The 15,144-nt window shown below is 44.4% G+C and overlaps 1 protein-coding gene across 1 annotated transcript; it reads left to right on the top strand.

Annotated features, from left to right (window-relative positions):
- Positions 1-3,003: 3,003 nt before the first annotated feature.
- mgat4b (alpha-1,3-mannosyl-glycoprotein 4-beta-N-acetylglucosaminyltransferase B) lies at positions 3,004-14,890 on the top strand. The gene is made up of 15 exons (XM_085906594.1): positions 3,004-3,247; positions 7,639-7,818; positions 7,955-8,098; positions 8,372-8,505; positions 9,425-9,471; positions 9,801-9,914; positions 10,461-10,536; positions 10,606-10,720; positions 10,803-10,933; positions 11,032-11,139; positions 11,203-11,396; positions 12,182-12,260; positions 12,327-12,414; positions 13,621-13,733; positions 13,982-14,890. The coding sequence occupies exons 1-15, from the start codon at positions 3,151-3,153 to the stop codon at positions 14,003-14,005; spliced, it is 1,644 nt and encodes a 547-aa protein (XP_085762720.1). The 5' UTR covers positions 3,004-3,150; the 3' UTR covers positions 14,006-14,890.
- The last annotated feature ends 254 nt before the right edge of the window (positions 14,891-15,144 follow it).

Raw genomic sequence — 15,144 nt, 5'->3', positions numbered from 1 at the left:
AATATTATGACTAGGGAACAATGATGTAGCTAGCCATGATTAAAATGCCATTTCATTTGGAATAAAAAGGAACTCATGACTATCAACAAGTGTCTTTAAATAAAATGTATGAGTTAGAACAACTGAGAAAGAAAATAATAATTAAGGATATTTATTTATTTATTTATTTTGGTGGTTACAAGTTTATATAATTGACAGAAAGTGTGCAATCATGACCTAAAGTAGGCAGGTGCATAAAGTTGGGCACCCCAACGGAAAACTGCCATCACTATTTAGCAGATGGTCCTTTTGCATGACATAACATTACATGACCTAAATACCATTTGCTCACTATGTTCCTCACTCACAGTGCAAACTGACAGATGAAATCTCTGAGCTAGCTGCTTTTTTTTTGTATTCTTGTCCTAAAGCATGACGGTGAACAATCTTTGTTTTCAGGTGGTTTGCCAGTTGTTTCGAGGCTCCAATGTGGCCACTCTGAATTCAGAGAAGGTGCAAAGAGGAGAACAACTTGCAAGTGGCCACTTTAAATATCCCTCATTGGAGATGTTTTGTAAAGAAGATTGGTCAAAATGTTCTCTTCCAGCAGAATCCAGACTCTCATTGGAAGCCTTTCGAGGTGGTTCTTTCTGCCAAAGGAGGATTTTTCTGCCCAAATGTATGCATGCACCTGCCTACTTCATTTTGGAATTTGGACGTCGTCGATTGGCAAAATGAAAAAAGGGCAATGCTAAAATATGTTTGTAGGATTATTTGGCGCCTTGAATTGAATTTGTTTCTGAAGTAGCTTTCTGTCCGTACAATCTTGCTGTCCTTTTACACCGTGGGAGTAAGAGCATGCGCTTGGCTGGCCACCTCTGCTTTTCCAGATACGGCAGATTGCCCAGGCGTGAAGGGTCAGGTGAAGTTCTGCGATGGAAGCGACAAACTCATATTAGACACTGAGGCTGGTGCTAGGGTCGCATGAAAATTCAATGAAGAAGCCACTCTCCCAGCTGCCATGGAATTTTTGGGGCTTTTTTCTTGCTTCTTTTGTCTTCCCCCAACCGGCCGGCCGGAGCCTGTTTGTTTGTCTGCTTTTCCTCAGACGAGAGATCCTGGAGGCGTCCACGTGCGAGTGGCGCGCCCTTCCATTTTTCTTTTTTCATTTATTCATTCAGCAATCCAAATATTCATTCATTCATTAAGCAATAAAAAAAAACAAAGCCCAGAAAGCGGATCGGGAGAGGCGGCGGCGGCGTTGACGGCGGCACGAGACCCTCGGCCAATGGAAAACCTCCATCATCTGGCGCGACGACAACTCGTGACGCCTGAGCGGTTGGCCTTTGACTTGTTTGCAGCGGGGGAGTGGAGTGGGAAAGCGCTTTTTTGGGGGGGTCTTAGTCAATCTTCTACTCCATTTATGATGTTATTTACAATTGATTGCATTGGGTGGGGAGGTTGGCAAACATTTTGTTTGGATGCTCTACTTATTCCAGTTTTATTCCCCTTGATCATATCATTGAACTTTAGCATCGGGGGTGTTGGTAAACGTTTTGTGGAAGGAAGGAAGGTGGTCAACGCGATGGGGTGAATTGGATGGTGCAACTTTGCATTGGTGTCATGTAGTTATTGAGTCGAAACCACAATAAAGTCTTCATCCCACTTGCTGTTGTGGTTTGATGTCAATGAAGCGCGCGCGGCGCCATCTTGTGGGCTAACGGGGCGATGCATTGCGGGACATTTCTCTAGATTGAGAAGACGAGCAGAGATGGAATGGCTCGCCGCGATGGATGTAACGTTCTTGCATGCAGTTTTTTTTTTTAAACATTTTAAAGACAGGTGGGATTTTTGTATCACACGTTCTTGCATGCACTTTTCCCCAAAATTGAGTTTTTGAAGACAGGTGGGATTTTTGTATCAAACTTTCTTGCATGCTCTTTTCAGTAGAGCCTTTTTTTTTTGCCAAAAGACAGGTGGGATTTTTTTTAATCAAACTTTCTTGCATGCGTTTTTCAGGCAAATTGAGACTTTTTTCTTTTTTTCTAAAAGATAGTTGGGATTTCTGTATCAAACTTTCTTGTATGCACTTTTCAATCAAATTGAAGGGACTTTTTTTTTTCCAAAAAGACAGGTGGGATTTTGTATCAAACTTTCCTGCATGCACTTTTCAATCAAAGAGATTTTAATTTTTCTTTTTTGCCAAAAGACAGGTGGGATTTCTGTATCAAACTTACTTGCATGCACTTTTCAATCAAATTGATGTATATATATATATATATATATATATATATATATATATATATATATATATATATATATATATATATATATATATATATATATATATTTGTTTCAGCCACTCACTCACTCACTCACTCACTCACTCACTCACTCACTCACTCACTCACTCACTCACTCACTCACTCACTCACTTCCATCACTTTGTTGCTCATTTACGCTAAGAGATAATTGAACATATTTGTAAAAATAAATACATAAATATCATAGACTCAACATCAGCACTCAGCGATGACTCGCCATAGCATCACATGATGATCAACAGGGACCGACTGAGTACCATATTTAAAGCTAAAAAACAGTTATGATCTTTTAAGAATAACTTTTCTGAATGCTGTATTAATGACTACAATTGTCTGTTTTAAAACAAAGACACACACGCGCACGCACACACACACACACACACTGCAACGATGAAGAAATCCACGTGCAAGTGGTTTCATTTTGGTGACGTTCCCAAAGTGACGCACTGAAAAGTCTCTAAAAACATAAAAAATCGCTCTCATTTTGGAAAATTACGTTCTCAGCTATATTTAATTTTTGGAGTGGACATGCAAATGCAGAATTCACCAAAGATAGACCTCTCAAAGATCATTTTAAAAACAAAGACTACCTGTTTTGTCCCTCTCAGGCTCCTCCCTCGTTTTTTTTCTCCCCTCCTCTCTCGCTCTTTTTCACTCCCTCCTCTCGTCATTCTCGCAGCTACTGCTCTCCTATCAACATCGCTCTACCTCCTCTCGCTCGATCTACCTGTCTCTTTATCCTCCTTTTCTTCTCTCCTTCCCTCGCTCCAAAGCTGCCCCTCACCCCCTTTTGCAGCCCCCCCCTCCCTCTCCCTCTCGGTGCGGACATGCTGAGGCCAGTGTGGAGATGAGGTTCCGCAATGTGTCCTTCTTGACGCTCTTGTTGTTCGGACTATGCGGATTGGTTTCGCTGTCCTGGTACACCGCCTTCAGCTCCTCCAGAGGTAAGAACCGCATACGTCACACGCGCGCGCGCGCACGAACGCATCATCCGTGGTTGGGGAAGAAAAAGAGAGCAGAAGATGATGTTGATGGTGATGATGATGTGATGATGAAGAAGTGAGACTGCAGGCGAGGGAGACTCGATTCACAAGAGTGGAGGACGGGGGGGAGCACTCGGTTTGTCGGTGTCAGGTGAGGTGGGGAGGGGGGGGGCTTTGAGGGTGAAAAAAGGGTGCGCTTGGTTGCAGAATGGACACGTGACACTGCATACTGGACTATGGAGGGGGGGGATGTATCAAGCCCCCCCAAAAAATTGAAAGCAACAGCCAACTTAAGGTCTCCTTTCAATTTTTTTTCTTCACTAGTGAGGTAACACAGCACAACAGAAGTCCAACTGCGTCTTAAGGTCAAATGGTTGGCTATGTGCTGAAATACTTCTGGAGCTTAGCAACACCCAAACACAGTTGTGTGTCCTACAAGGATGCCAAAGTTCTCCTCCAAGTAGTAAAACGACTGTGTCTTAATAGTCATGTTTTTCTCACTACATGTCATACTTTTGACTTCTAGAATCCAGAGCAACCTTCCTAATGTAAACTAGGTTGACTGCACTACTAGCTGTCAAACTTGTGTGGACTAAAAGCAGACTAGAAATCAAATAAATGCTCAAATGGCTCACCATAAATCCAACTTGTGGAAAAACTAGAACAGCTGTCACTTGTTTGTGATGTTTACACGCCTGGCTGGAGTAGAAATGACCTTGGAGGTCATTAAAGAAGCACTTGATTTGCCCCACAGAACGTGCCGATCTGCTGCGGCATCTATCGCTGCTTCAGAGGAGCGCTTGGTTTTTCTTCAGTGGAGAAATGAAAAAGCCAAGCGGGCAGGCAGAATGTAGGGGGGGGGGGGCTGGTCGAGATCAGGGGCTTTGCCTGTTTTGCTCGATGAGAGAGGAACAAGTGCCTACTACTCAAGAAAGATGCACTTGATCCGAATTGCTACATACCAGGGAGCCATTGGGAGGCGGCATCCAATGGAATGGTGGGTTAGCCATGTAGTGGATGACACGTGTGTGTAGGTGTGCACTTTTGTGTATTCCTGTCTCTGTGCCTTATATCTGTGAGAAGGAGTTTAAATTTACACTCGGTGTGTGTGTGAGTGAATATGTGTGTGTTTGCTGCACGCAGATGTTTCCTGCTTGGACAACCTCATCGTGTGCAACGTTGGGACATGTTTTTTTCAGAGGGGGGGGGCTTGTTTTTTTTGGATGCAGTATATATCATCCGGGTGGAGACAGATGTTGGATGTGAGCGGCAATGTGAACATCCGAAGAGCACGTGACGCTTTCACACCCGGGTGTCACGTGATGTGGCCCCATCAAAAATGGCTGAGGTGGTTGGCGGTGTTGAGAAAGGCCTGTCCAACTTTTGGTGGTGAGGTCAAGGCAAGACAAAAACAAATGATTTCGTAAATGACTTTGAAACATTTTTTTTCTTTTACTCACAGTGACAAGTATTTAAGAAGCCAAACGTGTTGTTGTGGAAATTTGTGATGATTCTTTTGACGGTTAATGATTTCACGGATGGGGAGGGCCGCTTGTGGAGGGTAGAGGCGGGCGGGGGTTGGGGTGAGATGTGGCAGGTTGAGACAAGCCTGCTCGCTGACTTTTTGGTCTAGGCCACTTTGTTACTTGCGCTACACTCCAAATAAACTTCAGCGCCTAGACAACCGTGGACGAAACACATCAACGCTTTTCCTTTTATTCCACCGTGGTCAGATGCCAAAAAGCTGACCTAACACTCTCGTCCAAAGTTCCCAAGAATCACTTCTGATGAGTGAAGTGGGCTTCTTTCATGACTTTTGCAGAGTCCTTTGGAGTTGGTTGACATTTAACATGTGACCTGTATATGCAAGAGTCTAAGTCCTCCCAAAGGGTGTTATGTATGTGTGTGTGTGTGTTGTGTGTGTGTTGAAGTATATTTAAAGACTCATCACATGATCTAAATATAATCAGTGTTGTGATGGCCTGTCCTGGGGCAGTCGGAGATCTGACACTCCAGTTTATAAGGCCACTAAAAATATAGCTCAACATTGTTCATTTCCACAACAGCAGCGGATGTGTGTGTGTGTGTGTGTGTGTGTGTGTGTGTGTGTGTGTGTGTGTGTGTGTGTGTGTGTGTGTGTGTGTGTGTGTGTTTGTAAGCATCATGGAAACAGTTATGAGCAGTTGATAGTTTTATATGGATGTTTTGCTGCATTAAATGACTCACTTTGTTGAGCCTTTGTGTGTGTGTGTTTGTGTGTGTGTGTGTGTGTGTGTGCACGTGTGCGACTGTAGTATTTAATGGAAAGTTGTAATTGTCCTCTAGAGGCTCATCAGTTTCTATGACAACTTGTTGCTTCCTGCAATCCTTTCTTGTTTTCGTTCCTCATAAATGCTGCATGACAACAAACACACACGCGCGCACACACACACGCTCACAAATTAAACACCGGCTGTGTGTGTGTGTGCGTGTGCGTGTGTAAAAAGTGCCTGTGTAAAAAGTGATAAATATTTGACGAGAGCTCGGCTTTCACCGTGAAGGTTTCTCCTCTTGTGTTTGAGCAACAAATCAACCTTTTAAGCGTAATTGGCCAAATCACACTTGAATGCAGAGAGAGAGAGAGAGAGAGAGAGAGAGAGAGAGAGAGAGAGAGAGAGAGAGAGAGAGAGAGAGAGAGAGAGAGAGAGAGACAGAGTAGTAAAATTTGGTCGGCTTGTAAAGACCAACTCAAGATGAAAAATCAGCTCCTCTTCCTCCCACTGACAAACCATCTGTGTGTGTGTGCGTGTGTGTGTGCGTGTGTGTGTGTTGCGTGCGTGGCAGATGGTGAGACGCACACTTGTGTTTGAGTGTCGGTAAGGAGCCAAACGAGACGGAGTGAATGGTTCGTCTTACTTGAGAACGTGACACCCACTTGAATCGATATCCACGTCTAAGCAGGCACACCCAAATGAGTGTCCACATTTATTGATGATAATGATGATAATGATAGAAGGAGGTTAATGCGTGGGTGTCCAAATGTTTTTTCGAGGGCCGCATACAGAAAAAAAAAATCGGAAGATACGAGTGCTACTTTGACATTTTCCCATATTTCCTTCCGGTCCACTCTTATTGGGTCTCGTCTTCTATGAGAGACGTTGTTGTGCAATGGTGGCTGTTAGTTTATAAAAGGCGTGGCACTTGAAGCGACCTTCTGGCGTGTCCATACACTCGAAACATTTTGAACAGTGACGCTCTGTTGCTCGTCCTGGCTCGCTTCCTGTTTAACGGCCGCAGCGCACACGGCAAGCAGGCACACAAGACCGGCAGTGTGCCGCTCGCCGGGTGTGGACAGTCTTTTCGCCAGATAATTTCAGCGAAGAAACGGAAAGACTGGATGGCGAACGATATCGGGGCACATACTCTAAAACGAAGATGTGCGGTGACCATGGCAACCGCATCCCCATCATACAGGTGATTGCTGGTTAAGTGCTGTCAAGCTTCAGGCAGGGGTCAAACATCTGAACTTTGAGTCCCTACGTCTTGCTTTGATGCCATTTTGGATGTGGTCATCCCAATGGTGACTTGCTCGTCGCCCCCTGCTGGTCACAGATGTTGACGTGACCGCTGAGTTGAGGCTTACAGGAAAGCATTAGCATGATCTTAGAGACAGGAAGTGCAGCTATACCGCTATGCCGACAGGAAATGGATGCTTGCTGCATAGAGGAAATGAGCCGTTACGCCCGGCTACAGAATACTTCTGAACGATTACCATATAACTCTTGAGTTACTTTCGAAATGTGTTCAAATTCACACGAATAAAAATTCGGTCGGTTCGCTCAGCTGTAAATATTGAATACCTTCAACATGGCCACCGTCCGCACACTGGCATTGTATTAGAATCTTTGGCATGTCCGTTATTCCTTTGGAAACAATGACCTCATTGTGCGAGTGTGTGTGTGCGCGTGTGTTTGTGTCCGTGTGTATGTGTGTGCATGCGTCCACAGAGAAGCTCTTCTTTCAGTTTATACGCTTGTGAGCCTCAAGTCAATAGTAGTCAAATTTGTATATCTGAGACTATGGGATGATGTCATGGCGTGTGTGTGTGTGTGTGTGTGTGTGTGTGTGTGTGTGTGTGTGTGTGTGTGTGTGTGTGTGTGTGTGTGTGCGTGTGTTTGAGCTATGATTGCGCTACATTGTGTAGTTTGGTGTATGGCAACTGAAATGCAACTGAAATGTTCCTTTCATGTCACAATCATGTCCATATATGGACTGGCAATTGTTTTTGTTTGCAGCCAGGTCTTGAACCTGGCACACATTTAGGACTCGGGACTTGACCCGGATATGTTGTTGATGTTGTGTGGCTCGTTTAGGAGATGTGGTGGACATCTACCAGCGGGAGTTCCTGGCCTTAAGAGAGCGTCTCCATTCAGCCGAGCAGGAAAACCTACGCCGCTCCAAAGAGCTCAACCTGGTCCTGGATGAGATCAAGCGGGCCATCGCTGAGAAACAAGCACTCAGGGACATCAACAGAACCTGGAGCAGCCTCTCAGGTATTGAAATCTGCAACTTACACAATCACACTCATCGTGACCATTCTCGGAGGTCAAGGGGCAACTGAGTTTATCTGAGAAGGCAGGAAATCGAAAGAATAACACTTAACCGGTTGCTGGTTAATGTCATTCTCAGAGGAGACCAGGATGAAGTTGTGGAATGTGAGCATCAGCAAGAATTTCCTGCAGCTTCCCTCCGTCCTCCATCATCTTCCTCACCTCATCAACAGAGAAGACAGCCTGCAGCCAGCCGTCCACGTGGGACAAGGACGCACTGGAGGTACGTCTTTCTCGTCGTGCATGTGTGTGTGTGTGCGTGTGTGTGGAGTGCTTGTGTGGAACTCCCACTGTCTGTTTAGATGTATGGAGTCACATTAGTGTGTGTGTGTGTGTGTGTGTGTGTGTGTGTGTGTGTGTGTGTGTGTGTGTGTGTGTGTGTGTGTGTGTGTGCGTGTGTGCGTGTGTGTGTGTGTGTGTGTGTGTGTGTGTGTGTGTGTGTGTGTGTGTGTGTGTGTGTGTGTGTGTGCGTGCGTGTGTGTGCTCGCATGTACAGTTTCCATAGTGATGGGCGTTCCCAGCGTTAAGCGGGAGGTCCACTCGTACTTGACGGACACACTCAACTCTCTGATGTCACAACTCAGCGCCGCAGAGAAGGACGACTGCGTCATTGTCGTCCTCATCGCTGAGGTTAGCCACCGCAGCGCCATATGTGTCTGCGCATGAGTTTGCGAGTAATACTTTGTAAAGGTCAATGATTCGGCTAATGAACCATCTCGTCTCACACACACACACACACACACACACACACACACACACACACACACACACGCGCACACAGACACAGACACACACACACACTGTAAACATCACTGTCTGTGTTCAGTGGATGGGTTAATGTTAAGATTAAGAGAAAGGAACAAGGAAAACACTGAAGAAAGGTAAGAAGGAATGAAGCAAAGAAAGGGGATAAGACAAGAAAGTAGAAAAAGCAGTGAAAAGGAGGAGGAAAGAAAATAGAAGTGAGCAAAAGGAAGGAAGGAAGAAAGAAAGAAAGAAAGAAAGAAAGAAAGAAAGAAAGAAAGAAAGAAAGGAAGGAAAGAAAGGAAGGAAAGAAGGAAAGAAGGAAAGAAAGAAAGAAAGGAAGGTATAGTAATGATGCCGAAGAAGTTGTTGCCATGACATCACTCTGGTATCTTTTGTCGCATATCATCACGTGTTATGGTCACATGACCTTTTTCGACTTTTTTTTTTCTTTCTTAAGCTTACATTTCCCTGCGAAAGGCATGCGCGCACACACACACGCGCTCAAATACCTAGAGGCCCAGTCACACATGTCTTCAAAAACAAGTTGATGACATAAGAATTTCCACGTCCTGCTCAGCCAATCAGGAAAGCCAGTTGTCCCGTGACCTGGGTGCTATCCAGATTTGGAGGTCAAGCTAAGCTCACACAGCTGAGTCACCGCCGCTTGTTTTGGTGTCCTAGACGGACGGCCCAGTGAGGTGGAGCTTGGGGGTTACCACAACAATTGTGGAATCTTTGTACAGCTTTTTACTGAGAGTGTGTTACTATGTCAATTGATGTGTGTTTGTGTCCATGTTTGAAGGCCGACCATCAGTACGCCGTGAGCGTGGCAGACAACCTGAAGCTCCTGTGAGTAGTCTTGCGCTATGGGATGTTGTTTCCGTGGCAACATGCTCCAACACTTCCTGTTTGAGCTTTCATGTGTGCATGTCTTTGAGCGTGAGTACAAGTCTGTGTGTGTTTGTGCCAGTGGTGTGTGTGTGTACTGTAAATATGCGTGTCTTCATTTGTGCATGGCCTTTCCTGCTTCAAGCATCTTCCTTCTCGTCATCCATTCAGCTTCTCGTCTCGCTTGTCCTCTTCCTTTATAAAGTTGGACGCAAAATCCGCTCCAGTTTAGCCTTGAATGTCAATTTAAGGACGGGTTATGCTAACGGTTTCTCGTCTATGCTTGTCAGTTTCCCGTCAGAGATCCAGTCGGGACTCTTAGAGGTGGTCTCGCCGTCGGTCCACTTCTATCCAGACTTCTCGAACCTGCGTGAATCTTTTGGAGACCCTAAGGAGAGAGTCAGGTGGGTTCCAGCAAAAGGATCCAACTCTGTTAAGATCGACCCTTGAAGTTACATGGCTGGCACGGGAGTACGGTAATCCCCCGCTACATCGCAGTTCATTTATTGCTGGGGCAGTACATTGCGGATTTTTATTTTTATAATAACAAGAGTTCTAAAAACACATTTACAGTGTGTACACTTATAAAAAAGTTGTTATAATAAAAGTTCTAAAAACAAATTTACAAAATGAATACTTATACACACACACACATATCATATTTATATTTATATTATTTATACATTATATCTCTGTATGTGATTTTTACTATTACAGTATTTACATGTTTGAAACTATCATTTAATGTTCTAACGATAACATATGCACTTGTACTGTTTAATATACATTTATTGATACACAAAAAAAATTTCGTATGGTAAAAATGAGAGCGTGACACTACTTAGCGGATTTTCACCTCTCACGGGTGGTCTTGGAACCAATCATCTGCGATAAATGAGGGATTACTGTACTGCTTCCTGATGGGCTGATTGATGATGTTTGTGGATCAGGTGGCGCACCAAGCAGAATCTCGACTACTGCTTCCTCATGATGTACGCACGCTCCAAAGGGACGTACTACGTGCAGGTACACACACACAAACACACGTACACACACGCACACACACTCACTTGCTCGCATGTGTGCGGGTATCAGCTGGAGGACGACATTGTGGCGCGACCCACCTACTTGAGCACCATGAAGAACTTTGCGCTGCAGCAGCCTTCAGAGGAATGGATGATCCTGGAATTCTCGCAGCTCGGATTCATCGGTGAGTTTGATCGAATAAATTGTCCATTAATGTATTAAAATCACAAATGGGACACTGACTTAGTACGTGTGCATACACGCAGGAAAGATGTTCAAGTCTTCCGACTTATCTCTGATTGTGGAGTTCATGTTGATGTTCTACAAAGACAAACCCATCGACTGGCTACTGGATCACATCATGTGGGTGAAAGTCTGCAACCCAGAGAAGGACGCGGTCAGTCACTCAAAAGCTCCTCTTCTGTTCCAACACAACGACCCAAACAAGGCTTGACCTCATTGGACATTGTCTTCTTCTCGTCTTGCGTTCCTCAGAAACACTGCGACCGTCAAAAAGCCAATCTAAGGATTCGCTTCAAGCCGTCGCTCTTCCAGCACGTGGGAACGCACTCCTCGCTGGCCGGCAAGATACAGAAACTGAAGGTGACGAATGTCGCCGTCAACGCAACGTGGACGTCAATACCAACGTGAGGTTTTTGCCTTCAGGACAAGGACTTTGGGAAGCAGAGCCTCCACAAGGGTCACGCCAACCCACTGGCTGAGGTCACGACCAGCCTCAAGACGTACCAGCACTTCACCTTGGAGAAGGCCTACCTCGGCGAGGACTTCTTTTGGGCCTTCACCCCTGTGGCGGGCGACTTCATTCGGATACGCTTCTTCACGCCCGTGCGCATCGAGAGGTCAGTTGTTTCAAACTGTTGATTCATCACTTCCAGTTGAAGTTGACTCAAGACAATTATAAACAAATGATATTTAATCAAACACAAAAATGTCCTTTCAATTGATCTACTTTGAACATATACAGTACCATATATTGGTTGCACAATGATTAAAATGCACAAATAATTTATTTTAAAAAAAGTATAGCATTTTATTATTATGGCCATTTTTATTGGACGTTTAAAATCATTTTTTGTGTATCAATTTAATGGCATCTCGTGTGAATTCGTAAACGATTTTATGAAGCTATGTAGCTGTGGAATTATGTTGATTCTCTGGCGATACGACGTACCAATAAAAATATTGAAAAAAAATAGTATGTTTGTTTTTCACATTATAATCATGTGCAACCAATGTCTGATAGCTTAATGCTAGCATACATTGGGAAATTGTACCAGAGACGGGCTAATTAGCATGGATGCTACACTTATTGTCAGGTGGGCTGAATTCTTGCATCTCTAATATCACAACCTTTCAGTAAATTAAAAAAACATCCCTCCATTTGTAATAAAAAAAAGGGTCTTGGTCAAATGTATCTCACTTCTTTTACAGCAGAACGGAAAAATGATGTTACCACAATTCCCAGGAGTTCATAGATTTTTTTTCTCAAGCTATTTTCAACACTTTTCATTGGTTGAAAGTGTGTCAACAAAACAGACCATGTTGCGACAAACCATTTGTAACAATATTTTCTCTGTGCCATGTGAGAACAAGACGTTTTGCTACAATGTCGTAAATATTTCAGGTATTTCTTCCGAAGCGGAAACATTGAGCATCCAGGAGACAAACTTGTCAACACGTCTGTGGAGGTTCTTCCGTTCGATGTGAGACCTTCTACTTGTCTTGCCACATTCACGAGAAGAAATTGACGTACGATGGCTGTTTTCTAGAACATTCAGGCAGACAAAGAAGCTCTGATGGATGGGAAGGACAAAAGTCAGAAATACCATCGTACAGAGGACGGATTCATCCGAATTGGTCAGTCAACATCTCAGTCTCCACCTCTGTAATCATTCACTCATTTCCCACTCATGAATCAGCAGAAAAGTATTTTACGTAGGCACTTTATGAAACTATCCTGGTCCCCACAATTGAAAAAGTAGCCTAAAAAAAGTTGCCCAATCAAATATTTAATAGCTTATGAGGATGTGGTTTTGGTTGACTAACATATGACATCACAAACAACAACTTGATCCCAATGTTTCATGGATTGCAAAAATGATCCTCGTGAGACTCCTCCACTCACAATCAGCATCACATCAAAACCACCAAAAAAGCATCAAAACCCACCAAAAACCATCAATGCTCTCTTATTCAATCAGATGATGGCATGCGTGTGTGTCAAAAGCAATAAAACACGATAATCCCACGAGGCCTCACATGTTTCCTGAGCGGGAAGACGATCCCACACAGGGAAGGAAGCACGTGGATTATGATGAATGCTGACCCTAACCTCAACCGCCAGCCACCACCATCAACATCAGCCCCTTCCCAGAATGGCTGTGCACTAATCACACATAAGCGGCAGATTTACTTTAATGGACTGGCATGGAAAACAACATGGATGGTCTCCTAATGACACGTGCATATACTAATACCACATTAAGTCAGTGGTGGGCGGAGTCTACAGTCCAGTCAAAAATCAGCCTGTGTGTATTGCCGTAGCAATAAACTGACTAGTCGACGTGTCCACGTTATCACTCAGGATGGTTGTAGTTTGATTTAAATAAAAAAAAAACTCGTCATGAGAGAAACGTCACCCACTTGCCTTTTATTTTTATCTGCTCATCCTTCCTTAACCCTCCACAAAAATGAGGTTTATCTCTTCTAAACAGCGTTTAAGGCTTTCATTTTAGTCAACCGTCGTCCTCTGAGACTTTAGTGATTAAAGGCCAAGTAAACAAACTTGCAAATGCATTTCATATGCAATGTAAGTATTGATTGTAAAGTGCTTCCTGATGATGTGCTGTTTATTGCTATTAATGGTTTGCCTTGATAGCTGGGCAAAGAAGAGGTGGATCATGTCGGGTAAGTCCTCACTTAGAAACCACGCAGCAAATGTAGCACACTTGCCCCTGCAGTAATCAGTACAGGTAGTAAAAAAATCCCCCAAAAGCCTTTTAGTCTGCTCATATTGCTTATCGATCCATTTGATCCTTTACTCGCCGTCTCTTCTTCTCTCAGGAATGTTCCAGAAAGGCATCGCAGAGGGGGAAGTGGATCCCACATTCGGACCCTTGGAGGCTATCCGGCTCAGCATCATCAGCGACTCTCCCGTTTGGATCATCCTCAGTGAGGTCGGGCCTCTTTAAACGCAAATGACAGGAACGGTGTGGGTTAATTCCTACAATAGCTCAAATTGAATGCATTATAATTCCGAAGATTTTCCTGGAAGCGAACGTGTTCATTCCTGGAAACAAGAAGAAGGGAAATGACATTTTATTCCCCACACATTTGATTCATATTCAACTGCATGATGAAATTGTAATGATGATGAGCATGAATGTCATTATTTGTCCTGCGTGTTGTCTATCGTCTTCATCAGATTTTCATCAAGAAAGTGGAGTGACAGCAACGGAGCGGGCAAGTGACTCCGAATCGGGGTTCTCCAACGCTATGGCGCCACATCGCCACCCTCTGGTCGCATTTGTCCATTGTAGGTGGAAAAAAAAAAAAAGCTCAGTCACATCCTGCGGGGTTCACGTGACAGAAAGCTGAGGTCGTGTTGAACGTTGAGACGGGGGCGGGGAGAAGACCGACATCGGACGATGATGATGACGAAGGTGCCGCTTCGAGGAGGTCTTCTTCTCAGGCCATATGCAGCCGATGGCCGCAATCTCCTTGCTAGGGCCAAATCCTAGCCGTTTCTGAGCGTTCTCGTCCAAATGTTGGAGGATATGACTTCCTGTTGGCCTTCACAAGGTTGCGCACTGGACAGACAAATACACGGACAGATTGACACGCAATTCCCAATGAGCGACTGACCACATGACATCAGATCACAACGTCACGTGACAGGGACATGTCATGTATTGCTGGAAGGGAGCCGGTTAGAATGAACACTACTGTACTTTTGTGATACACTGCTTTGTACTGAAAGTGTTACTTCAGAAGAATTACTTCACTGGAGAGGTACTTTTCCGTACTTGACACTTTTCTACTTTTATGTCATGTCTAATTTCTTGTCATATCAGTAGCTGATGAAAAGGATAAATTATTAAAAGAATCATCAATATGTTTGAATACCATAAGTGTAATTTATTGTCTTAACTGTCGTCCAAATATAGATTAATTACATTCATCCATTTATTTTCTGTACCACTTTGTCCCCACGGGGGTCGCGGGCGTGCTGGAGCCTATCCCAGCGGTCATCGGGCAGTAGGCGGGGGACACCCTGAACTGGTTGCCAGCCAATCACAGGGCACACAAAAGACAAACATCCATCCGACTCGCACTCACACCTAGGGGCAATTTGGAGTGCTCAATCGGCCTACCAAACATGTTTTGGGGATGTGGGAAGAAACCGGAGTGCCCGGAGAAAACCCACGCGGGCTCGGCGAGAACATGCAAACTCCACACAGGGAGGGTCGGAGGTGGAATCGAACCGGCACCCTCCTAACTGTGAGGCGGACGTGCTACCCAGTGCACCACCGAGCCGCCAGATCAATTACAAATAATTGAAAATTCCTTTTGAAAATAAGCTGATGA

The sequence above is a fragment of the Syngnathus leptorhynchus genome, chromosome 2 (assembly GCF_054491065.1).
Source record: "Syngnathus leptorhynchus isolate UIUO chromosome 2, UIUO_Slep, whole genome shotgun sequence".
NCBI classification, from domain to species: domain Eukaryota; kingdom Metazoa; phylum Chordata; class Actinopteri; order Syngnathiformes; family Syngnathidae; genus Syngnathus; species Syngnathus leptorhynchus.
This window is presented reverse-complemented; position numbering and strand designations above follow the sequence as displayed.